Source organism: Alosa pseudoharengus, unplaced genomic scaffold (genome assembly GCF_046254945.1).
Source record: "Alosa pseudoharengus isolate Yale_2024_CS ecotype anadromous, Long Island Sound unplaced genomic scaffold, YU_APseudo_1.1 YU_APseudo_1.1_scf_7, whole genome shotgun sequence".
NCBI classification, from domain to species: domain Eukaryota; kingdom Metazoa; phylum Chordata; class Actinopteri; order Clupeiformes; family Clupeidae; genus Alosa; species Alosa pseudoharengus.
Genome location: NW_027468859.1, coordinates 18989687 through 19015297, shown reverse-complemented (window position 1 = coordinate 19015297; position 25611 = coordinate 18989687). Strand labels below are relative to the sequence as shown.

The 25611-nt window shown below is 42.2% G+C and overlaps 1 protein-coding gene across 2 annotated transcripts in view; it reads left to right on the top strand.

The window, feature by feature from the left end:
• Window positions 1–18992, top strand: part of LOC143110455 (NACHT, LRR and PYD domains-containing protein 3-like) — a 31785-nt gene extending 12793 nt beyond the window's left edge. The window contains exons 5-17 of one of the 2 annotated variants that reach the window (XM_076273352.1): window positions 277–357; window positions 506–679; window positions 1481–1564; window positions 2882–3010; window positions 5313–5474; window positions 7665–7730; window positions 8064–8210; window positions 8320–8472; window positions 13705–13794; window positions 15165–15305; window positions 15384–15539; window positions 16504–16632; window positions 16989–18992. In XM_076273352.1, coding sequence (XP_076129467.1) covers window positions 277–357; window positions 506–679; window positions 1481–1564; window positions 2882–3010; window positions 5313–5474; window positions 7665–7730; window positions 8064–8210; window positions 8320–8472; window positions 13705–13794; window positions 15165–15305; window positions 15384–15539; window positions 16504–16632; window positions 16989–17226 — 1750 coding nt within the window. In that variant the 3' untranslated portion in view covers window positions 17227–18992. Of the gene's footprint in view, window positions 1–276; window positions 358–505; window positions 680–1480; window positions 1565–2881; window positions 3011–5312; window positions 5475–7664; window positions 7731–8063; window positions 8211–8319; window positions 8473–13704; window positions 13795–15164; window positions 15306–15380; window positions 15540–16503; window positions 16633–16988 lie in introns of both variants that reach the window. The other variant, XM_076273351.1, reaches the window with a different exon arrangement.
• Window positions 18993–25611: the final 6619 nt, after the last annotated feature.

The window sequence follows — 25611 nt, the reverse complement described above, 5'->3', positions numbered from 1 at the left end:
AGGCTAACTGAGAGAACATTGGAGAACCCTTTTGCAATTATGTAAGCACATAATGTAATCTGAAAACTGCTGCCCTAAGTAAAAAAAAAATATTCAAATGATCTCAGCTGGTATTCTGTCTATAGTGGAATGGAAATTTCTAAGTGTCTCCAAACTTTTGACTGGTAGTGTATGTTGCCTGATCTTTGTGTAAAAGGTGTCAAGTACATGGTACATTCTTTTATTTAACATATTCTTTTTCTGATGGTCATACATTTTCTTGCGATTTTTATGAAGGCTTAAAGTCAACCTATCAGATGCTTATGTGGATGATCTGATCTCAGCCCTGGGGGAAAAGAAAATTATCCATGAACTGAGGTATAATGTCAGTGTCAAGGTATTTTTTATATACCTTTACATTCAATTGTGTCATTATTTGCACTCTCTCTCTCTGTCTCCCTCGTCCTCTTTCTCTCTCTCTCTCTCTTTGTGATAAACATGAATACATTTATATTTTCCTTTACAGAATAGAAAGCAGTCTGTCAGCTGAGAGTGTGGAGCATATCCTCAGGGCTCTACACAAGCAGAAAAGTGTGGGTTGGATTTCTCTATGTGGTGTGAAGGCTGTTTCTCTCAACATTGCAGCCATGTCTGTACATCTCATCCAGACCACAGCTAAATTAAAGAGTAACTGTCTGTGGTGAGAAACTCCCTACTTTTTCACCTCCCTGTTGAGGCTCAACAAATGTTATTTGAGGTAGTTTGAGGAAAATGAGGCAGTACAGGACAACATTAAGAGTCTATCATTAGCTCAGTCTCAAATGTCCCAAATCTTAGTGCATATGCCTATCCTTTAGTTTCATGACAGAACATGTGTAACGGAGGCAGACTGAGCTAGCGTGCTAGTTGCCCGTGTAAATCCTCACAGCCCTAACCTTAAGAACGCTTCTAACCGCTAAGTTGGGAGCCTGGGCTTTTAGCTCAGTGGTTAGAGCGTTCGTATCCCATGCCGGTGTGTGTGTCAAGGTGGCGGGTTCGAGGCCTGTGAGCGGCGAACGAACCGACCTTGTGACACATGACATGTAAGAAAGAAGGAAAAAGGCTACACTTTGCATACAAAAGTGTTTATTGCACAGACACGTTTCGAGACAGTGCCTTCTTCAGTGTGCTTCAGGAGCCTTTTTCTTTCTTTCTTATCAGTTATAAGTGTGGCCTAGCACTTTAAAAAACGAATAAGAGACTGAGTGAAGCCTGCTCCTACCATACAGTTTTCTGAGGACATGACATGTCTCATTGGGGTCAGGGAAAAAGGAAATTAGTCAAGGTCTGTCACATAATGAACTCAAAATTCTAGGATAGTTCACTTCACATAGTAGATAAAGCACTGGTGGAGCTTCAGTGAAGGGTCTTATCTAATTCTGGGTAAACTGCAAGCTGATTCCCCAAAAGGTTGTTGTGTTTCTTTAAGGCTGATTACTCCTCTCTCTTCTATGCTTTATAGGATTGGGGAAGATTACAAGACACCCAGACAAAAAGACAGCTTCTGTCTGTTTGTGTCTGTGAGTAAAAATGTCAAAAACCTCAGGTGATGTTTGCCCTACAGTATATATATTTGGCTATATAACCTCATGTGTTGGTGACAACTTTTGAATGGAAGCAACATCTTGATGATAATGAGCAAATGACAGCAGAAAGGTGGAGAGGGCGTAACTCATGAAGTGATGAGAAACAATACACAATATGACACCATAAGACATGGGGCTCTGTGTTACACCCTATGCATTGTGACGCCAGATGTGGCCAGTGCAATTATCATTATTCCACCAGACGCCCACATTATTTAATCTTTCGCACCCATGGGCGTGTTGATGAAAAAAAATGGAGTGTGGTCAGACACATGACAAATAACAAATTGTTATTTTGACACCACTGAGAATAATAACACCACTGACAACGAAAAACCTGGTCTAAAGTGAAATATGCAGTATTTTGTTGTCATTTTAAGGTGGCACTGTCTAACTGCCTAGTGGCGAGACCTTAGCAACGAGTCCCTGAAAACACAATGCAAAGATTGTGCTGGTGTGCTTGCATGAATGTCCTTAGGACTTTAATCAGCCATTCAAATGTTATCGGGGTAAGTGTTGCTTTCTTTCAGGGTATGTTTTCGATTGTAATCACTTTTTCAGTCAATACTGTGAAAGTTAATATCTGTGTTAGACTTTGCTTTGTCGTTGCCTGCTAATTCAATTACTTGGCAAGTAAAGACGTGTATACATATACTCTGCTTGTCACACACACACCTCTGTTAGCAAACCACTTTGGTGGAATCCTACTGTTGCATAGACAGTTGTGTGTGCAGGCAGATTCCTTCTGCAGAGATGAGCTCACTCGTCACCAACATACGAATGTGCCATGGGATTTTGAGGTCCTTGCTTTTATAGGGAATGCCGGATGTCACTCTCACATAGAAAGTTAAAATGCAGTAATGTTAGACCAGGACATAGTTACGTATTTGAAATGAATTACAAGCAAATTACCATTGCATTAAAGATGTTCCTTTTAAAGGAGAAATATGGCAAGTTTTCACATAGTACTGTTATAGTACTAGTATTAGTATCACTAAGTACTGTCCGTACAGAAAAAAATGAGTTCTAGCTAAAGTTGCTACAGCCAGCAGCTAACGTAGTCAGGCAGCTACAACGTTACTCTGGGGGCATGTCCGTGAGCTCCCACATAGGCCTACATGCCCCCAGAGTGTAGCGTTGTAGCTTTAACGATTTCTCAGTACACATGGCAGTACAGCACATCTCAAAACTCTTTACATCATTATAGTGTTTAATTCCGTCAATAGTCGGAAAATACTTTCAGAAAATGTAACATATGTGATCTGTCTGCATTTCAGCTTGACTCTAGGTTGGCGTCCAGCTACGGATAACTCAGACCTCTCTCTTGTTTTGACACTTACCCTGCCGAACATGGACATCATCAACCTCAAAGAATATCTTCAAAAATGCCATGATCTACATGAAAAGTATTTTGTTTCTTTGTTTATCTGTCTGACTGAATAATACACTGTCTGACTTATACACTGTTGTGTATAACTTGTGTCAATATAAAATGTTTAAGCAATATAGCACGAGTGAGAGTGGGGTTGGTCATGGATATTCCCACGGGTGTTGTTCGGCCGTAGCCACGAGGCCGGAGGCAAGTGGCGCAGGCAACAGGCAACATAGTCTACATTGCAGAACCACTCAACTTTATTAATGTATAGTGAATAAATGTTACACTACTGTGCACAGCCTGATGTGACGATGCTAGCACGTTAGTAGCGGTTAGCTAATTATGCTAACGTTAGTTATCTACAAGTCTCCTCCAAGTGACAATCATATTATACACAATGCTGGCAATGCTGAGAACAATTAGCATCCTTGTTTATCTTACTTACATCAGGGTTCCCACGGGTCCTTGAAATCCTTGAAAGTTTGTGAATCTGAAAAAAAAAAATTCAAGGCCCTTGAAAGTTTTTGAAAAGAGACATAAATAAATGGAGGTCCTTGAAAGTCCTTGAATTTCTTTTTGAGGAAAAAAAATCCATACAATTACGTACAATTCCGCTTATTAACATGTACACGGCCAGCGGGCCCTATCATGACATTCTAAAGTGCATAGTCACTCGTCAAAAGTCTATTCAAATTTAGTAGGATGTCCAGTTCACATTGGGAGGGGTTTCGTTCTCAAAAGTGGAGCGCATGGCGTAACAAGGTGTTCCTAGGTCTTTTAATCAGTCATATGGGTGTGTTTGGGGCGTAACATCATTTTAAACCAATGAGAATGACATCTGTCATTCCCTTTAACGGCGCAATGCGCGATATGTCAAATAAATGCATCGGTATTTTGGCATTCAACGGCGCATTTGAAGGAGGCTGCTTGCGAGACCGTATGGAATAGTCATTCTTAAACCATGCTTTACTAAAACCTAGCATAGCCTTCACACATTTGCACTCGTCTATTATTTGAACTCATTGGCAAAGTGAAACTAACTTCACCAAGGAGTCAGTCAACGACAAGACAGTTATATGCAGTTACTTTCACTATTGACTGACAATGGGTTACCATCGAAAACATAGGCTGGAAAAAGCAACACTTACCCTAATGTTGCTCAAATGACTGAATAAAACAACGTTTATCCTGCAGAGGAGTTGCATATATCTCGTGACAGTGCGTCTTCAGCTGTGCTCCATACGTGTCTCTCGCCTCTCCCCTAATCACTTTTAACCGTCATTACCAATTTGCAAATGATGGTGAATAACTACTCATCATGAGATTTACAGTATTTCGTAATATCTTTATTCTAATTATGTTTCCCATTGTAATCGTGCAATTTGTAATGCTTTGCATGGACGTGCGCTGGTGTGCGTTCTTGAATGATAGAAGGATGGTGCGTGCACCTGCCAATATGACTGTTGACATGCGCTCTTAAAATAGCATATGAACAACTCGCCATTGACTTCTGACCAGGTTTAGGTGGTGTATGATAGCGATTTTTAGACAATGCGCCAGGTCCCTCCCTAGGTTGTTAATTGCCACACCCCTGGGCGCAATGCTTAAAAAATAAACGTGCAAAATAACGAATTCAACTTTCCGTGGGTGAATAACTAGTATTACGCCATGCGCTGGTGGCCCAAAATACAGCCCAGCGTGATTTCTGCGTGTTTCCGTCGTGTAGTGTTTGTTGCCCAAATATTTAATTTAACATTCTGATGAATAAACCGACAGGTTCATGGTAACGAGTTTAACTTGTTTAGGACAAGTTTATTTCAGTTCAGTTTTATGCAAAATACAAACATGAAAAATAGAATAGGCCTGTCATATGACCAAAAATAAAAGAAAACTGTGACAAGGTATCCTTGGTCTGTTGAGGTAACATGATTTAACCATGCCCGCGCTTGAAATTTATCAACACATTACAGTAGGTCCTTGAATTTAAGGATATTGGGCCTGGAAAGTCCTTGAATTTGATCTTAACCAAGGTGTGGGAACCCTGTTACATTGAGTTGACTGTGTGGCTTAATCCACATATGTGGTGAAGCACTGTTTCGTTATGGTTTGCTAAGGAGTAACCCATTGCTTGAAATAGTGGAGAGCTGGGTGTCAAATCTTCGCATTGTATCGTGGAGTGATTTATTATTAGCTGTGCAGAGTCTGAGTTGAAATGTCCAGGGATATTCCAACTCATGGAACGTCTCTCGGCCAATCAGAAACAAATAAATAGTTCCATAGAACCCAATTGTTGTATAATTTTCTTTATCTGTGTGTGTTTTGTATGTGTTTAGTCCTCCTGCAAATGATGAGCGTGTGGATGTCCCGCATTCTTCCCTACCCTCTGACACTGATCTGAAGCACCAGATTCTGAAGCAGAGAGTGAGATGCTTGACTCTGGGTCAGACTCTTGGGAGACTCTCTCTTCAAACTTTTCTCAATTTAAAGAATGTAACGTAAGATTTTTTGATTTGTTTCGTCAGTCTGCTATCAATCTGTCTAACTCTGTAGTGTGTTGCCCCCTGCAGGTAACTCCCAGAACCTATCCAATGTCAGACGTTCCCCTGACGTATCCTTGTCGTAAATCCTACGATACCTTCTGGTAATTGCAGGTAGCAGGGACCAACTGTCAGGCAAAGCTGAGCGCTTTCCCTCTGTGGTGCATATAACCAAATACTCCTAGTTCATCCATATTCCCCTTGAAAGTTGGTCAGGCTCCTATAGGTCCATATAGTCCAGCTAACCCAAGTCTTAGAAAAGACAGGTAAAGAAACACAGAAGAGATAGGTTATCTTACCCTCCTGTTTGGAAATCGTAGAAGACCCAAAAAGAGACAAAAATGACTGCTTGGAGAGTTGGATATCAAGTTAAATGAACTTTTAAACAAACTGGGTACATCCCAGAATGATACAGATAAATAAGAAAAGAAAGAAAGAAAAATAAAAAGAGTAAATCTACAAATGGAGAATGGAGAAAAATAATGAAAATAGTAAATCCACAAAATAGAGAAAAAGGTCGACCGATTGTCGTTCAGCAGTCACTCTCAGGGCTATGATATGGTCCCGCATCTGCGTCCCGCACACGCGGCACTGGTGATCGCGTCACGAGAATTGCGTCATTTTTACGGCATGCGTCACGTTTTTGAGTCGACCGAAATGTGAGACCGCGCGTCACTTTGACTTGTAGACTGCGCATGTGTGAAATGGAACTGCTGTAAACACTCCCCTCCAGTAGGTGGACCACATAGAAGAACAACACATTTAAAACCTAGAAACAAACCTAGACAGAAGAGACTTGTTTGGTTACCATAACGACGATGGAGCAGAACGCCTGTCCTCAGCTTGCCTGGCTATCGAGTTACGTGAAACACCACGACATGGAGTCAACTTCGACCGATATAAAGCCACAATCCACAGATACAGATTCTTTAACATTATCTTTAACGGTTACTTTACCATCTATGGTGTAGAACCCAAAGTATTTCCACACACCACATTTTAGATGAGTTGGGGACGTAATTGTCCGCTCAGGCTGGCCGTTCTGTGCGTTATCTTCCATTTTCGAAACAGGGTGGCTGGCTGCATGGGCTCTTGCTCCAGAGATCCACATTTCAGAGATGCTGACATTAAATTCGATACTGACGGTTTACAGGTAGTTTCAACAGGTACACAAACAGTTTACATTCGACAACGATCATCACACTTTGACACATTACATTTAACATTGTACACTTTTACAGTCATCGGGAGAGATCAGACAGTTGCAGCTTAACAGGTTACAGACATTTATTGCATTGACTTCTTATCTCACAATGTAATCTGGATGCAATCATTTAAAACAGTTAAGCACTTTACACATTTAACAGAGTTTTAAGACATACAGTTTCTTGCATAGGCTAGGCTACATAATTCCTTGAGCATTACAAAGTTACTAAAGTAATACTTGACTTGATACATTTTATTCGTCACACATTCATGCAATCTCACACTTTAACCTCGTTCTCACGTTAATTCAAACATCTCACGGTTTATCACTATGAGATCACCGTATGCAGTTATAAATCCATATCCATTCTTTATTCACATTCAATAATCATCAAGTATTTCTGAGTTCAGAGCAATCTGGCCAAGTAGTCCAATACATTGTTCAACATCTGTTACAACACATTCATCCACTTCCTCACTTTCAGGTGCACTTAATTCAAGAGTAACCTACATGTAGGTAGCGGGGCCTATGTATTAACATCACGATTCAGTTTCTGATCAGTTTCTCTCCTAATCTGCCTAATCATGTTTTCTAGATCAGAAATATTACCTTGGTAGCTAGCACTAAATCTAGCCTTTTCGCCTTGCAATACCATGGTCATGTGCCGCCTAGACGTGGGTCTGAGCTCGTCATCTTCATCGCCGCGAAAAAAAAGCAATCCATAAAACATTGGCCTGCACATGTGTGCACATAGTGTGTAATGTTGTGATGTGTAATGTGAGGAATCATCTTATAAAATGGATTTAAGGTTTTCGAAACAAATCTTCAAAACTCAATGTCATACTGATAATATTGTGTAGCCTACAAACTGTTACATCTGTCTAATGTGTGCACTGCTGTAGTAGGCCTATCATGTGAATGTGTTTTGCTCTGGTTGGCAGGATCAGTGATTTGAAACTGGGGATTGAGTGCTCAGCTCTCTCTTTTGAAAGAGCCAACAGTTGCAGGTGAACATCAAATTTTACTGTAAACCCTCCCTGTCCATTTTTCTGTAAAATATTGGCTACTAATATGTGATTGATTGATCAAGCACTTGGAACAGTCTCTGATCAGTATAACTATGGCATACTGCTGCACAACACTCTCAGATTGGTACCATCTGATACTATGGGCATGTTTGAAAATGTTCTTGATGTTAACAGACATTTATTTTCCAAATAATGGCACTAATGCTTTTTGGGTCATTGGCGCCAAATAAGGAGCTCTCAAGTTACATAGAGTGAGAATGCAAACATCAGAAGGAAGTCTGTGACTTTCGGGATTTTTTTCTGTGTTTTCAGGATGGACTCCATAATTAGTTTTGGTCCAAAATCATCTGACTCATATGTCTCAATTCGGCTGTCAGCCTCTTCAGACATGACCACGCGTGACTTCACTGACTTCATCCTGACATTTGACGCATATGTGATGGGACGTTCAGGGATGAAGTAAGAGCTTTCTCTCTTTCTCTTTCTCTCACTCTCTCTCTCTTGGTATGTGTATGTAATGGCCATGTTTTGTCAATGCCTCATACCGGATGTGTGTTCTATCCTTTAGCCATGCTGATGGTGGTGTGGATGCTCCTCTCTCCTCCCTTTGCTCTGTGCCTGGTCTAAAGAGGGTGAAGGTGAAGGTGAACTCCATGACTCTGAGCTTGGCTGCTGGAAGCCTCTGCCTCATCCAAACCCATTCTAGTGTGGAGGAAATTAAGTAAGAGTTGTCTACTGTCGCTATATGTGTGTTTGTCTGTCTGTTGTGATTTGTTCCAGCCTTCAGTCGTGAACAAGGTTTTCAGGTTACAAATCAGTTTATTATGACCGCTGCGCAGCAAAGCGGCAGTCATATAGGTTTAGTCAGATTTTTTTTCTTCGCATGAGCAATTTGCCATCAAGGATTCCTGGGACACTGAAAGACCGGGGTGCACAAAACTTGGTGGGCATGTAGCCCCACAAGGATAGCATGGAACCATTGTTTTTCGTTTTGATCTGTAGCCCCCCGCTGGACTGAACCCCCCGAAAGAAGGGTGGGGCAGACACAGTTTTCTGTGAATATCTCGAGAACCGTAGGGTTTAGGAGGACCACCTTTTTTTTTGTATGTTTATCTTAAGGGGCCATGTCAATCCATTCCAAAACCACTCATTTCATGTAGTGCCACCTAGTTAACTCATTGAATGCCAAGCTGTTTTCGGGAGCTTTGTCCTAGAGTGCCAGCAATCTAGACCATTGTTGATGATTTTTGTACAGCCACAGCATATTCTGTGTTATAGCTATGAACACGTAGAATAGCTCGATTAAAAGGTGAGACTTTAAGCTCTCGGTGGGTGCAAACCGTGTATTTCTACAAGTGTTGCCTGTTACTTACTTGTGTAAACATTCCGGGAAGTGATCAGCAAGACCTGGCGAGACTGCCACCTAGTGATAGCCTCCATAGTGATGGCCTGGTTTTGACATGACGTGCATGCGTCACTGATTCGACCCAAAGCGGCAACCGAGTTATGATAAAATGTCCAGATAAAATGTCTAGATTGTGCGTTTTCATGAGTTTCACGATCGTCATATATTTCATTTCCATTCATCACAGAGTTCCCAAAATCACATATAAGGTGTATTAGAGTGTCTAGTTTCGTAATTCGCTAAAAACGTAATATTACGTTTTTGGCACTCAACGCATGGGAAGGAAAAACGTAATATTACGTTTTTGGCACTCAATGAGTTAAAAATGAAAAAGTAAAAATTATGTTTTGTAATCACAGGTATCTGCGACCTGACATGGTCAAAACTGCACAAATTTGGAAGTGTAGGATCATTATGACACCCTCTGAATGCATGCCAAGTTTCGTGGAATTCCGTTCATGGGGTGCCATACAATAAATTAATTTATGTTACTGTACACCAACTGGCCTGTAGGTGGCCGGACACAGTTTTCGATGAATATCTCGAGAACCGTAGGGCCTGGGAGGACCACCTTTTTTTGTATGTTGGTCTTAAGGGGCCATGTCAACCCATCCTATAACCACTTATTTCATGTATAGCGCCACCTAGTTAAAAATTAAAAAGCAAACAATGAGATGTTCTAATCACAATATCTCTGGCTGACATGGTCAAAACTGCACAGAATTGAGTGTAGGATCATTATGACGTGATGATTATGAAGTTTTGCTGACTTTCGTTCATTAGGGGCCATACAATAAATTAATTGATGTGTACATTTTGTGACTGTACACCAACAGAGTTTTCTGTGAATATCTTGAGAACTGTAGGGCCTAGGATGACCAATTTTTGTGAATGTTTGCCTCCACACACACACACACACACACACATAAACATAAACACGTACACACACACAGACACGCACACAATTCAAGAACTTCTCAGAATTATGAACAGGCAAGATGGGGGTGGCGTTGTATAAAATGTATTTTACATGAGAAATCTATGAACTAATCATTTTTTGGTACTTGTTGTCTAGCAGATACCAGTGAGAATTGAGTGTGCATAATGCAATTCAGTGAGACAGTTAGAATCATATATGCCTTTGACCTTTTGTTTTTAGCCAGCAGCCAGACCAGCAGATACCCTGACTTTGCTGAATTACTGAAGCTAAGCAGGCTTAGTTAGTACTTGGATAAGAATAAGAAACCTCCTGGGAAGAGTAGGTTCCTGCTGGAAGTGGTGTTGGTGGCTGGCCAGTAGGTGGCACTCTTCCCTGTAGCCACCAAACACATATTAATCCCAATGCCCTATTGCAGTGAGTGACAGGGACACTGTACTGCAGGAGATGTTTTCCTTTGCATGAATGTTAAATTGAGGTCCTGACTCACCATGGTTTATAAAGATCCCATGGCACTTATCGCAAAGAGTAGGTTGTTCCCTGATTTGCTAGCTAAATTCCCAACCTGGTTCATTAAATTTGGCCTTGTAATCATCCTCCCAGTGTGTAGTTGGTTCATTCACTCCTTCACTCTCCACCTGAAACTAGTGTCTGGTGAACATTCTGCATCACTCAGATGGGTGCTACACATTGGTGGTGCTTAGTGAGATTCCACCTCTCCTGTGAAGCACTTTGAGTGTCAAGAAAAGTGCTATAACTGTAATATGTTGTTGTTACATTAGCCCCTCTCACCCCACCCTACCCATTGTTACTCCTGATATATATATATATATATATATACTTTATATTTGATGTTTGTTAACATGTTAAATTATGGTGATTCACTAGTCCTCTACAGTATTTTGAAGGAAGGAGCCAATTCTGTATGCATTATTGTAACAGATGGGCTAGGTTATTGGTAAAGTGGTTGAATATCACACTACACATGCACACACACATACATGCACACACACGACACGCACAAAAATGCACACGGACACAAACACATAAACACACACACACACACACACACACACACACACACACACATGCACCCACAAATACAAACACACCTACATACACACACAAACACACACACACACAAAAAAAACACACACACACACACAAAACTAACTGACATGCAGGCACACACACTCAATAAACACACACAGAAGCACACATATACACAAAAACAACCACACACTCTGCACACACTTAATTACAAACACAAAAACAAACGTGACTTATTTTTGTAGAAAAATTTACTGGACTGGGCGGCGGTCATATTTTGTACCGCTCTGCAGTACACCTGGTTTTCTGTTTGAAATGACTTGTTGAAATTATTTGTTGTGAGTTAGAACCCATGGAACATGTTGCCTACTGATGGATATACCCTTAACAGTCTTCAGGATGATAGTCATTATGATATTAACTCATTGAATGCCAAGCTGTTTTCGGAAGCTTTGTCCTAGAGTGCCAGCAATCTAGACCATTGTTGATGATTTTTGTATAGCCACAGCATATTCTGTGTTATAGATATGAACACATACAATGGCTCATTTAAAAGGTGAGACTTTAAGCTCTCAGTGGGTGCAAACCGTGTATTTCTACACGCCTCTGTTCCTGAGAAATCCCACGCTAAACAGTGGCTAGTTTTCATCAAAATCCCTGTTTTTTTTTCTAGAAATGGAGATATTGCGTCTTTTATGAGTCACTATCACCGACATATTCGGCACTCTGGCAAGGGCGTGCCCTCTTGCAAGCGCGACTCGGCCTACCACCCACTCCGCTAGGCCCGGCTCGTAGTGGAGATGGAACTCCCTCCTCAGCACGGTGTTCAGTCACTCCTTGTAATGTTTTTGACCTGTCGTGGTCAGAGTCATCTTGTCTTAGTAGAAAGGTGGACTCATCCAACGTTGATAGGCTAATCAGTGACTGATTCGAAACAAAGCGGCAACCATCAAAAGCCGAGTTAAGATCAAACGTCCAGATAAAATGTCCAGATCTTGCGTTTTTATGAGTTTTCGATCGTCATATATTTAATTTCTATTCATCACAGTGTTCCCAAAATCACATATAAGGTGTGTTAGAGTGTCTAGTTTCCTAATTTAAAAAAAAGCTATAAACGTAATATTACGTTTTTGGCACTCAACGCATGGCACTCAATTAAAGGGATTACCTGGTAATACAGTTCTACTGTAAGTCATTTGTTTGCATGCATGTATATTTCTTTGCAGGTTTGTACTAGGGACTAAAACAGAATGATTTTACTCTATTTTTTGTTCCCGTTCCAGTGGTTAGAGCATTATAGAAGAACGGTTAATAATGCTCTTTTAAAAATGACATTGCCTTTACTAATTGATTTATGGTAGGTGGCACAATAGCATAGCTTTTTTCTACATAACAAATTAGATATAAAGGCTACCGGTAACTGTTAAAAACACTGTGCCTGAATTTCAGGCAAGGGCGAGATAACCTATTTAATGTGCCGTGGCCCACTGGTTAGCACTCTGGACCTGTAACCGGAGGGTTGCCAGTTCGAGCCCCGACTAGTGGGAACGGCTGAAGTGCCCTTGAGCAAGGCACCTAACCCCTTACTGCTCCCCGAGCGCCGCCGTTGTAGCAGGCAGCTCACTGCGCCGGGATTAGTGTGTGCTTCACCTCACTGTGTGTTCACAGTGTGCTGAGTGTGTTTCACTAATTCACGGACTGGGATAAATGCAGAGACCAAATTTCCCTCATGGGATCAAAAAAGTATATATACTTATACTTATTATTAGATCTTTAAACAAGTCTGATAGCCTAACTTCAGGCACAGAAAATGTCCTTTGTTTAATCCCTCTAATAGCCTAACCTATGCGTGGTATGACCCTAGAGATATTTTCTTAGTGTCTTTGGTATGTTCACACAATGTTTCAGTAATTTAAACTACCGGTACATTTTATCAACTCGTAGTTGGCCCAGCCTATTATTCAACAGTACACACCATAAATTCTGGTAAATTCATCCTGTAAGGGTCTGGGGAACACTGTGTGTGTAGCCTGGAAAATCCAGACCCTGATAATCTAGAAAGATTAAGGGTCTGGCAAAGAACAATGTAATGGCTCAACTCGAGGGGCGGCAACAAGCATGCATTTAAAAATCTCACTGCACGCAATTGGATAACACTAGACCATGTTTACTCTGAATGATTTCGGACTTTGACGCAATCGGATAACACCACCAATGTGTACTGTCCTCCAACTTTGCAGCGCTGTCTTCATCAGTTTAGCTGGTTCCCAGGAATGTTGGGGTAAAAGTAACATGCATCATTGCTCTTTGCCAGAGTGTCTCGCAGAGACAATTCCATAGTGCTCTTGCGAGAACTCTGGATTTCCAGGGTACTGTGTGTGCAGGTGACCTTCCAAACCCAAAACTGTATGGCAAGGGTGGGACTGTGCTAAATAAGTAATGGCACAAACCATTTTGTCTTGTAGCTTGTTGCTGTACAGTCCTGTATCCTGTCCTTTGAAGTGATCAGGTGCACACGTGAAAGAATAGAGATGCTAACTGATCTGTCCTTTGACTTACAGAATTGTTCGATTTCTACCTTCCACTTCCACTGAACAGATAAGTTACCACTGCTCATCTCTGTGTTTTACTAAGGATCCCAGCACCCAGAGGTAAAGCTCCACATATGAGCCAACTCCTTTAAAGGAAAATTCCGGTATTTAGCACTTTTGAGTCCCTTTTCTGGTTTGTTTTGGATGAACTAGAGTGGTGGACACCGAAATTTTGATGATTGGTCCTGTCTTGACTTTTCTGACTCGTTTTGAATCGCCTTTGACTAGTCAGAGTGGCTGCCTACAGGCATGCTCAAACATGTCCTAAAACAACCCTTAATGTTCGTTTTCAAAACTGTGCAACTCACCAAGTGGTTAGTGGTGTTAACATAGCCTAATGTCACCATACTCTCCGTGTCAGCTGGATTCATACATTTGTGTCAAACATCAATCAATCAATCAATCAATCAATCAAGCAATCAATCAGTCAGGCAGTTAATCAATCAAGATATGTCTTGTTGAAGGTATACTTTGTAACATTTAACATAATTCGCCTTATTCACCCAGCGGCCAGAACGAGGCTACAGGGTACACTTGCCATCACACTTCAGTCCAGCAGATGGTGGTAATGCACTCCGTTTGCAAATTACCAAAAAAAAGCTCACAGGAAAAGAAGAAGGGTTCGCTGGCCTAGAGCAGAGAATGTCTAATAAGGGGAGAACCGCCACTCTCGGGAAATATCCGGTTTCTGAACTGGTTGCAGTTCCTGTTCTGGTTCCATATGAGGGTGCTCACTAATAAGTGCAGAATGAATGGAGGTCTATGAAGCGGTACCCTCAAAATCCACTTTTCTCGGGATATAATTTTTTGCCTAGAAATTTGAATGTTGCATTCAAAAGAGGGGGCAGAGAAAATACACATCGCTGAGTATTATATTTTTTGAGTCACTTATTTGTTCTCTTATTTGCCTTTCAAATGCGTCAATGACGTCATTCATTAGCAGAAAGCTAGTGTGTTGTGGGCAACAACGACCCAACCTGTAAGAAATCGAAAGGACGTAAGTACTCGTTCATTCAACTTTTGACCTATAATCCATATTGAGCTTGCAGAAACCACAATCAAATCTTCGATTTTTTAACGACAACCAGGTGAGAGAGACAAATTTAGCCGTCTAACTTCATAGACCCCCATTGTTTTTGCACTTGTTCGTGATTGCCCCTAGTGGAATTGCAACAGATTGCAGGTACAATGGAGTTAATAGGGAGTGATCCGGCTCTCCGTAAACGGGCTCTGCCTAGAGTAACCTTCTTCTTCAGTGAGTTTTTTTGGCAGTTTGCAAACAGAGTGCATTACCACCATCTGTTGGACTGAAGTGTGATGGCAAGTGTACCATGTAGCCTTGTTCTGGCCGCCTGGGTGAATAAGGCGAATTATGTTTATCAGTTAATAATGTTTTAGATCACCTCTTCTTTCATCTATTTGCTTTTTAGCCTGGACATTGGAATTGCCACAGAAAATCATTATGCCGCAGTCCCGCATATGTCACTCTTCCTGTCACGGTCCTCAGTGAAGAGCTTTGATCTTAAGGACTTTCTCTTAAAATTCCATTCTTTGGAACATTTAGATGAACCGTAAGGCCCTATTTTATATAATTTAATACAGATTTGACTGATGTGTTGTTACTGATGTGATACTGATGTGTGCAGTAGAAGTCCACAGCTTGATGGGCATGATGATGCCCTGATGTCCCTGCACTCTCTGCCTGGTCTGAGGGAGATGAAGTTGGAGGTGGGCAGCCTGACTGTCCGCTGGGCAAAGAGAATCCTCTCCCTCATTCACTCCTGTACCACTCTTCAGAAACTACAGTAAGTCTTCTGCCTGTTTTTGTGTTGTGTGGGTATTTGTGTTTGTGTGTGTATGCTAATGTTGTTTTTATTAGTGTCCTTGCTCAAGCATATAGCATTGGGAAGAACTGAAGATTCCAATAGTGTGTATTGTAGTGGCAGCTATAGCCTTGAGCCTTTTTAAACAATATTTCAAACCATGGCAAACATATCTTCCTTATGTCATGCATCAGATTTCTTTTTCTTATTTTAAAGATTGCTGGATTTGTCCTTTAACTAATCAAAATTCCGATGGTATATTTATTTATCAGGTCATTACAAATGAAACCTACATAATGCATAGGCACTTGCTAAGAGCATTTACTAATATCAAAGCTGTAATCAGTTAGCCTGACGAGCCAGATCCACATTAAAATGTACTGTAGGGTCTGGGGACTCACCGTTCGCAGTGCTCAGTCCAAGGGGCAATAATCGGTTGTCTTTCAAATTCCCTCTGCACGCAATAGGATAGCGCATGAGTCCCATGCGTTTAACTCGTGTCATGCTGTTCGCCAACAGCAACATCCATCTTCTTTGTTTTTAAGTAGCAGGGAATTCACGCCGAACCGTTGCAACTCTGCCATCAATCATTGCTAAGCCCGCCTACCGACTATACACAATGTGATTGGCTTAATTCTTCTAGCTCGCAAGCCAACAGAGAGTTGCTAGAGTAGCCCGGGCAGCAAATTTTGCTGCCGCTATGGTGCGTCTAGATTTCTAGGCTAGTAATCAGTAATAGTGAAAGCTCAGTGTAAAACTCAGTCATTATGGGTTTACAACCAACCATGAAACACATTTCCAGATACACGTAAAGTAAACAGGTATGTCAGTGCAGAGGTTTGAGAACAGTGTGTGGATTTGAGAATGGATGCCACAGCCTAGTTAAAAACACATTGCAGACCAAGGTAAAATATGAGTGGTTGGCTAACATTTGTCTTGCTTTCAGTGTCTATGCTACTGGTTGGCGGTGGACTCGCAGTGGGCTTATCCCGGCAGGTAGCTTCTTGACAAAGGAAAGTATCCGTCTACTTCAGATGGCACCGAAGCGGCCAGACTGCACTCTGATACTTCATGGGTGTGTTTGATTTGCTAAATCAGTCCATCACATTACCAAAAAAACCCTCTGTCTTCGACACACTGTAGGTGGTCAGACCACAGAGAACAACAACAACAGATGTATGCACTTTTGGATGTAATAATGGCAATGTTTTAAATGCATTTCTAACTTCAAATGCATCAGTTTTGGGTGATATTGCTGTTATCAAACGTTATTGAACTATCTTTTAGCATTAACATTACTGTTATGGTTTATATTATTGATATCACTTTAACATAATTAACACAATGTTACAATTCATGCTAAACAGCTTTTTGATATGGTTTGTGAAGAGTGAGTGTGATTACTATGCATCTCTGATTTTTCTTATGAAGGACGTGGTGTCACAACGCCACCTGGCAGTGCAGAACAGCCAAGTACAGGCACCGGAAATGCAACCAGATGGTGGAGATTTCAATAAAAGAGAATTCTTCCCGGATGAAGACAACATTTAAGATGTCTTGGAAGGGGATGACTATAAACGTGAGGAGACGGAAAAAGAGAGCAGGGAGGCGTGATGGACAGAGTGAAGAACATGACTGTTCAGATGAAGAGGGTGAGGAGGACAAGTGAGTGAGACAGTTGCTGATTATTAAGACAGTGGTGGGGATTATGGAGGGCAGTGTGGTAAACACTGGATGATGATGATTACAGATCTGGAGGAAGCGTCGACTGCACATCAATGGAGAAGCCGTTGCACTGCCAAGCACGAGCCTAATTATAACTGCATTTTGTTGTCTTTGTACTTATACTCTGCACAATGACAATACAGTTGAATATAATCTAAAAAAAAACAAGTGTACTGATATTATTCAGTGCTCATAGAGTGTAAGAGCTTTATAGGAGATTCTGCAGTACAACAACAAATCACTCCAACAGAAGGATCAAGATCTCTGTATGTGGCCACTTATCATGAAGGCATCATGATACCATTGAGGAATTTACTGTAACATTGTTGGTTCCTTCAGAAGTTTTCAAATGTACAGTTTAATTTTCCTGTACTGTACAGTACCCTCAATTATGAAAAAAATTGTACTTGTAATTAGGGCTGTCAATCGATTAAAATAATCGAATTAATTACATACTCTGTGATTAATTAATCTAAATTAATCGCATATATAATTTTTGCTGTTAAAATATTTTAAATATATTAAATTCAAATGAATCATTGAATAATCAGCATTAGTGGCATTAAAGTTCAAAAACTCTTTTAGTATTATTTTCACTGTTCAAATAATGCCCATAATAATCTATGATATGACCTAATATGCTGAGGAAATCAATTCAAAAGTGGAAGAAGTTTTTTTCACATACAAGGCATTTCAGGCCACAGATATAACCTAGGGGACACAATGAAAATAAATTAACACTCCCCTGAATGTCTACACTATTTCTTTGCATTGATGTGCGACTTTAGAGTTGACAAACTCCGGTGATATGCAAATTCCTTGATGCAGACATTGCAGAGGACTTTATTTTAATCAATACTTTATTTTTTATCAACATCAGGCCATTTTTTAAAAGTAAATGTTCCAATCAATGATCTAGGCAGCACATTTTCTTCTCTCCTTCATTTTACAGTCTAATGGTTACTGCCTAGAATGGCTCAGGGTCAAAGGTCACACGGAATCGATTAATCTGTGCTATTTTTTTAATCAGTTATTTTCCTCAAATTAATTAATCTAAATGAATCAGTTATTGTGACAGCCCTACTTGTAATACATACGTTTGATTGTTAGATAATTATGCACAAAGTAATGGCAACTACTAATTATTATCTTTGCACTAGAAAAAAGTAGCTACATTTGATTGGCCTGAGGGGATGCAGTCAGTAGGTCATGGTTCAGGACTGGACTTGACCTGAAGACCAATGATACCGTATGACCACAGCTTTTAGAAGGAATTAATTTCGCCCATCACCTGTTGTTGGTTGCTTTCATCAGAGGAAATTACAATGAATTTATTAAACCGTAGAAATATCTTGAAAGGGTCATTGAGTTTGTACAAGTTTGTACTTCCTGGGGAAATTATATGTTTAATCTCAAAAGATGTCCTTCCCCCCTCTAACCAATAAATGTAATTCCACAGTAAGTTTAGAGATTCAGTTGTTGACTTTTGTACAGTCTTTGTAATTTGTGACAGGAAAGATTTCTGTGTTTTATTTGAGTTGTTTTTTTTTGTCTCTTATTGTGTCCACTTGATCCAAATAAAATGATTGAATTGAACCATTAAATCCCTTTAAAAAAGCAGTTGTGGCTAAATGTTTAAATCCATAGCACAATAAATGTATCTATGCATTGTCTCACAACAGCTAGTTGTGAAGTAGGCTATTCAACTATCCCGCTTGCTTGAGAGACTCTGTGGCTGCGTAGTGTGCACCCGCTTCCTTGGGTTTTGGGTTGCCAGGTTTTATGACAAAGAGGCTTAAATTGAAAGTAAGTTTGATGGTCATGCAAATTACGGGAGTTTTCTGGGAGAAAAACGGGAGGGCGCCGGGAGATGACCTTGAAATACGGGAGAAACCAGGGAAAAACGGGAGTGTTGGCAGGTACAGTATGAAATAAAGAGGGCCTGCCCACAGCTGGATGTTATGAGATCCTGCACCACGCCGATTTGAGGCCGATAAAATGCTACGTTCACTAGCGACACATGTGACGCATAGCCCAAAATCCAGATGGCCATTCCGTCACTGATAAAGATATAATCCACACTTAAAGGAACCATATGTAAGATTGTGGCAAAAACTGGTGCTGCAATCACTTTCAAATTACTGTAGAGAGGTGTATCCCCTTCCCCCCTAAATCAAGGTTGCCAACCCGGATGCCAAAACACTACTGTACAAGACACCTTTTCTCTCTTGTCATCATATTGATCAGCATATTTATAACACTTCACAGCGCACCTTTGTGTTCTGGTTAAATATTAACTCAGCATGTTGTAGAACACCTGCTGTGTGTGTGACAAGTCATGCTCCAACTTGGACTCACAGCTCCTCTAACGGTACCGATCCACTTGCACGACACTTCTTTTAGTCGTGTCGCATTCCACTCTAGTCCTATGGGTGACGTCAAGCGACTTTAACGCGCCCGCAAAGCATCCCGGGAAGGCAGCGCTGCATTAAGTAATTACAGAGAATGTCTAATAAGGGGAGAACTGCCACTCTCGGAAAACTTCCGGTTTCTGAACTGGTTGCAGTTCCTTCTGTGGTTCCACATGAGGGCGCTCGTCCACGAGTGCAGAATGCATGGAGGTCTATGGAGCTGTACCCCTCAAAATCCACTTTTCTTGGGATATAATTTTTTTTCAAGTAATTTGAGTATTGCATTCGAAAGGGGAGGCAAAGAAAATACACTTGGTTGAGTATTATATTTTTTAAAGTCACTTAATTGTTCTAAAAAGCCTTTCAAATGTGTCAATGATGTCATTCATTAGCACAATGCTAGCGTGTTATGTGCAACAATGACCCAACCTGTAAGAAATCAAAAGGACATAAGTACTCGTTCATTCAACTTTTGACCTATAACCCATGTTGAAGTTATACAAACTACAATCAAATCTGAGATTTGTCAACGACAATCAGGTGAAAGAGACAAATTTAGCTGTCTTGCTCCATTGACTCCCATTCATTCTGCACTCATGGCGATCGCCCCCAGTGGAACTCTGGTGGAACTGCATCCAAAATTCGGTACAATGGGACTTAAAGGGGTGGTTCAGGATTTTGGACATAAGACCTCATTTCCAAGTAAGCAATTGTGATATATATATCAGTGGAGACCGTTTTCAACACGTTTTCATCCAGTCCTTCTAATTGCAGAGTTCGCAGGTGCTAGGCTAGCGCAAGTCAACGGTATGTGCTAGCCTGCCACTAAAGACAGTCTTACCCATTCCAAAGTACACCCGAGGCAAATTCCAGACAATCGATGTAAATGTCTGTGTTGATAGAATAGTGTGAGAAATACAACTACCCTCGCATTGCGTTGCAATAGTTATACTTTCCCTGAAGTTGGTAGTAGTCATTTTGCATCTCAGCGGCGGACTGATATTACCAAGGCTACTACTAGGTATCCCCATTGGAGTGCGCTTTACTGTTTACTTTTCGGCGCAGTACTACTAACCGGAGCAAGTATAATTCCGCCGCTGCTAAGAAACTAGTCAAAGTCAAAGTCAAAGTCAAAGTCAGCTTTATTGTCAATTTCTTCACATGTTCCAGACATACAAAGAGATCGAAATTACGTTTCTCACTATCCCACGGTGGAGACAAGACATATTTTAACAATTTTAAGTCCACAGACAAACATAACATTCAAGTAAACAAAAAAGTAAGTAAATAAGTAAATAAGAGGGCACATATAATGAAAAAATAAGAGCAGCAAAATTTGGTTGAAATTGTGCATAGACAGTCAATAAAATAAAATACTAGTGCAAAGTCAGGCCAATAAGAGGCTGAGGTAGTTCTGTTTGACCTAAGTAAGAAATAAAGTGGCATAGTGGTGCAAGTTATGTAAGAGCAGCAGAAGTGTTGTGTTTCCAGGACAACAACAACAAGTTGCAAAGTGTACAAGTGTGCAAGTGGAGTGGTGCAGGCGGCCATTTGTGGGTCCAATGTCCAGGATGTTATGTAGCTGAGGGTGGAGGGGGGAGAGGAGGGAGAGAGTTCAGCATCCTAACAGCTTGGTGTATGAAGCTGTTGGTGAGTCTGGTAGTGCGGGAGCGCAGGCTTCTGTACCTCTTCCCAGAGGGCAGTAGATCAAACAGATTGTGAGCGGGGTGACTTGCATCACTCACAATTTTGGTCGCCTTGCGGGTGAGGTGGGTGGTGTAAATGTCCTTCAGGGAGGGGAGTGAAGCACCAATAATCCTTCCAGCTGTGTTCACTATGCGCTGCAGGGCTTTCCTGTTGTATTCAGTGCAGCTTCCGCCCCACACAGCGATACAGCTGGAGAGGATGCTCTCAATGGTGCCTCGGTAGAATGTGGTCATGATGGCTGGTGGAGCACTTGCTCGCCTGAGTTTCCGCAGGAAGTACAGGCGGCGCTGAGCTCTCTTCGCCAGTGATGCTGTGTTGGTGGTCCAGGAGAGGTCTTCACTGATGTGCACCCCCAGGAATTTGGTGCTGCTCGCTCTCTCCACCACAGCACCGTCGATGGTCAGTGGCAGGTGTTGGGTGTGACCTCTCCGGAAGTCAACAACAATCTCTTTGGTCTTGCTGACGTTCAGCAGGAGGTTGTTGTCCCTGCACCACGTGGTCAGATGGTCGACCTCCAACCTGTATTGAGTCTCGTCGCCCTTGGTGATGAGACCCACCAGAGTTGTGTCGTCAGCAAATTTCACTATGTGATTGTTGCTGTAGGTTGCAGTGCAGTCATGCGTCAGCAGGGTGAAGAGCAGCGGACTGAGCACGCAGCCTTGGGGGGCCCCTGTGCTCAGTGTGATGCTGCTTGAGGTATTGTTGCCAACACGTACTACTTGAGGCCTCTGACAGAGGAAGTCCAGTAGCCAGTTGCAGAGGTAGGTACTGAGTCCCAGTTTGTCAAGTTTGCAGATGAGTTGTTGTGGTATTATGGTGTTGAATGCAGAACTGAAGTCTATAAACAGCAATCTCACATATGAGTCTCTTTTTTCCAGGTGGGTGAGGGCTGGGTGGAGGGCAGAGCAGATTGCATCCTCTGTAGACCGTTTGGCTCGGTATGCAAACTGGAAGGGGTCCAGGGTGGGGGGGAGAATGGATTTGATATGTGACATGACAAGCCGCTCAAAGCACTTCATGATGATGGGTGTCAGTGCCACAGGGCGGTAGTCATTGAAGCAGGATGGAGCAGTTTTCTTCGGCACAGGTATGATGGTGGCAGCTTTGAAACAAGATGGGACGATGGCTTGCTTCAGGGAAGTGTTAAAGATGTCTGTGAAGACATCCTTAAGCTCCCCTGCGCAGTCCTTCAGCGCACGACCAGGGATGTTGTCTGGACCTGTTGCCTTACGGGTGTTGATAGCAGCAAGTGTCCTCTTCACGCTGTCGGCAGAGAGGCACAGGGGCTGCTCATGTAGAGGGGGATGGGTCTTCTGTGGGCAGGTGCTGTTTTGTGCTTCAAAGCGAGCAAAGAAGCGGTTCAGGTTGTTGAGCAGAGGGATGTTGCTCTCGCAGCTCTGTGGCGCGGGCTTGTAGTCCGTGAGGGCCTGAATGCCCTGCCATAGGCTTTGTGCGTTCCTGCTGTCTTTGAAGTGGGTGGTTATCTTGTGAGTGTATTCCTTTTTTGCTTCCTTGATGCCACGGGACAGGTTGGCTCTCGCTGTTCTCATGCCAGTTTCATCCCCAGCTCTGTAGGCTTTGTCTCTGGCCCTCAGCAGCCTGAGGACATCCCCTGTCAGCCATGGCTTCCAGTTAGCCCGAGTGATGATGTCTTTTGTGTGGGTCACATCATCGATGCACTTGGTGATGTAAGAGGTTACAGTGTCTGTATACTCCTCTATGTCTGTCTGGTTGTTGTAAGTGGCTGCCTGCTTAAACATTTCCCAGTCTGTTGTGTCAAAGCAGTCTTGAAGAGCATCGGAGGCTCCCTCAGGCCACACTTTTACCTGCTTGCGAACCGGTTTGTTCACTTTTACCCTTTGTCTGTATGCGGGCATTAGCATAACAGTGATATGGTCTGAAAGTCCAATGTGGGGGAGGGGGGTGGCTTTGTATGCTCCTTTGTGTGTAGTGTAGACCAGGTCCAGGATGTTATCTCCTCTTGTTGGAAAATCAACATGCTGGTGTAGCTTTGGAAGTACAGTTTTAAGGTTAGCATGGTTAAAATCTCCAGTGAAGATGGTGAAACCGTCTGGGTGTGCCGTCTGTTGTTCACTGACAGCCTGGTACAGTTCACTAAGAGCCGCGTTCTTATCGTTGTTGTTGTTGGTAGGCGGGATGTATACTGCGACTAGCAGAATCGCAGTAATTTCCCTTGGCAGGTAAAAAGGACGGCACTTTATGATCATAAACTCTGCCAGTGGTGAGCAGTGTTTGCATACTACTACAGTGTCCCGGCACCATTCTTCACGGATGTAAACACAGATTCCTCCTCCTCGTGATTTACCTCCCTTTACAATGGCCCGGTCTGCTCGATAGCATGCTAGCTGCTCCAGTTGTACAGCAGAGTCCGGAATGTTGTCATTTAACCAAGTCTCAGTGAAGACAAGCACACAGCAGTTACTTACTGTCCGGTTCGTTGATCTCAGCAGTCGTATGTGATCCATTTTGTTGTCCAGTGATCGTACATTTGCCAGGAGAATGGATGGTATGGCTGGGCGAGTTGGGCTGGCCGCTAGCCTGGCCCGGACGCCTCCGCGCTTGCCCCTCTTCTGCTTCCTCGCACACCGCTTCCGACGCTTTCTTTCCGGGGGAGGAGTAGCAGGCGAGTCCGGTGTTGTTGCAGGCCGGAGTAGTCCGAGTTCCTTTAGCGTCTCTGTTGCAAAGTCCAGAACGCTGCAAAACTTGCTTTTGCAGATGTCAATTAAAAACTGTCTGCTGTACTTGTAGTACGACGTAGTAAGACGAGACGAACACGTAAAACTTTCGGACAAACACTTTTTAAACGAACAAAACACCGTACGGTTGGGACAGAGAGAGGTCGCTGCGTGTGTACGCGCCGCCATCTTGCTTGCTTGCAGTGGCCAATCCCTCAAAATGTACTGCGATCGTTGAAATGCAAGGATAGAATAACGTTAGAAATAACACTATCAAAACAGACATTTACATCGATAGTCTGGCGTTATAATTTATTTGCCTCGGGTGTACTTTGGAGTGGGTAAGACTGTTTTTAGTGGCAGGCTAGCACATACCGTTGACTTGCGCTAGCCTAGCACCTGCGAACTCTGCAATTAGAAGGACTGGATGAAACGTGTTGAAAACGGTCTCCACTGATAAATATCACACTTGCTTACTTGGAAATGAGGTCCTATGTCCAAAATCCTGAACCACCCCTTTAATACGGAGTGGCAAGGCTCTCCGTAGACGGGCTCTGGTAATTAAATAATGTAGCGCGACAAAGAAGCTGACCAAGGCCCATCTTTATGCAAATGAATCCGTTGAACGCGATCCGACTCTCCAATGAAAGGACGAGTTGGTAGGTCCTTTGTTCTACCACAACGGTGCCTGTGAAACTTTGGTTCCGCTTACAAGACAAATAATGTTTTAACGATCTCTTCCACGACCACCTAGTAGTCCATAAAACAAACGAAACTAGGATTTGGATGAATATATTGACTGTTGGTGTTTCTGGTGAGGATTTGAGATTGCATGAGTAATTTAAATAAAACAAGATTTCGAAATGGCTTGCATAGTTTGTTTAGGCTATTAATGTGTTGTATACTGTTAAGTACATGCCTAAAATTGTGGTCCATTTGTGGAGAAACACTTAATATACGTTAAAACGAACTGAATATGAGCTGGTAACTGACATTTTAAACGAAACGCCCACACACGACTGAACGAGGGGAGGCAGCGTGACACCATGCGTATGTCGGGTCGTGCAAGTGGATCGGTACCGTAAGAACTTCATGACAGATCCTTCAGATTCAGGGTATCCAGTGGATTTGGGTCATAGTTACTAGAGAGGGATTTGCATGAGCCATAACTGCAATTTCCTTCTGTTGATGGATATGTAGTGTTTCTAATAAGGGTAGCCTATAGGTGGATAAATATCATGACTGCCTGCAAAGATCATGTCCTTACAAATATGTAGATAGTTAAAGAAGCCATATGCAGGTCTGGTTGTTCCTTCGCTGTTTCTGGGTTTTCGCCTGATTTGGGCTCGCATTATTCACGACATTGCTCCCCCTGCAGCTTCGGTAGCAAGTGACTGCTACGCTAAACCCCCAATAGCTAGCGAGCTAGCATCAATAAACCAGGCTAAACACATAGGGCTCACAATAAAACGGTCGAGCAAAAATCACATTACAAAAACGAAGTTCACCCAAAGG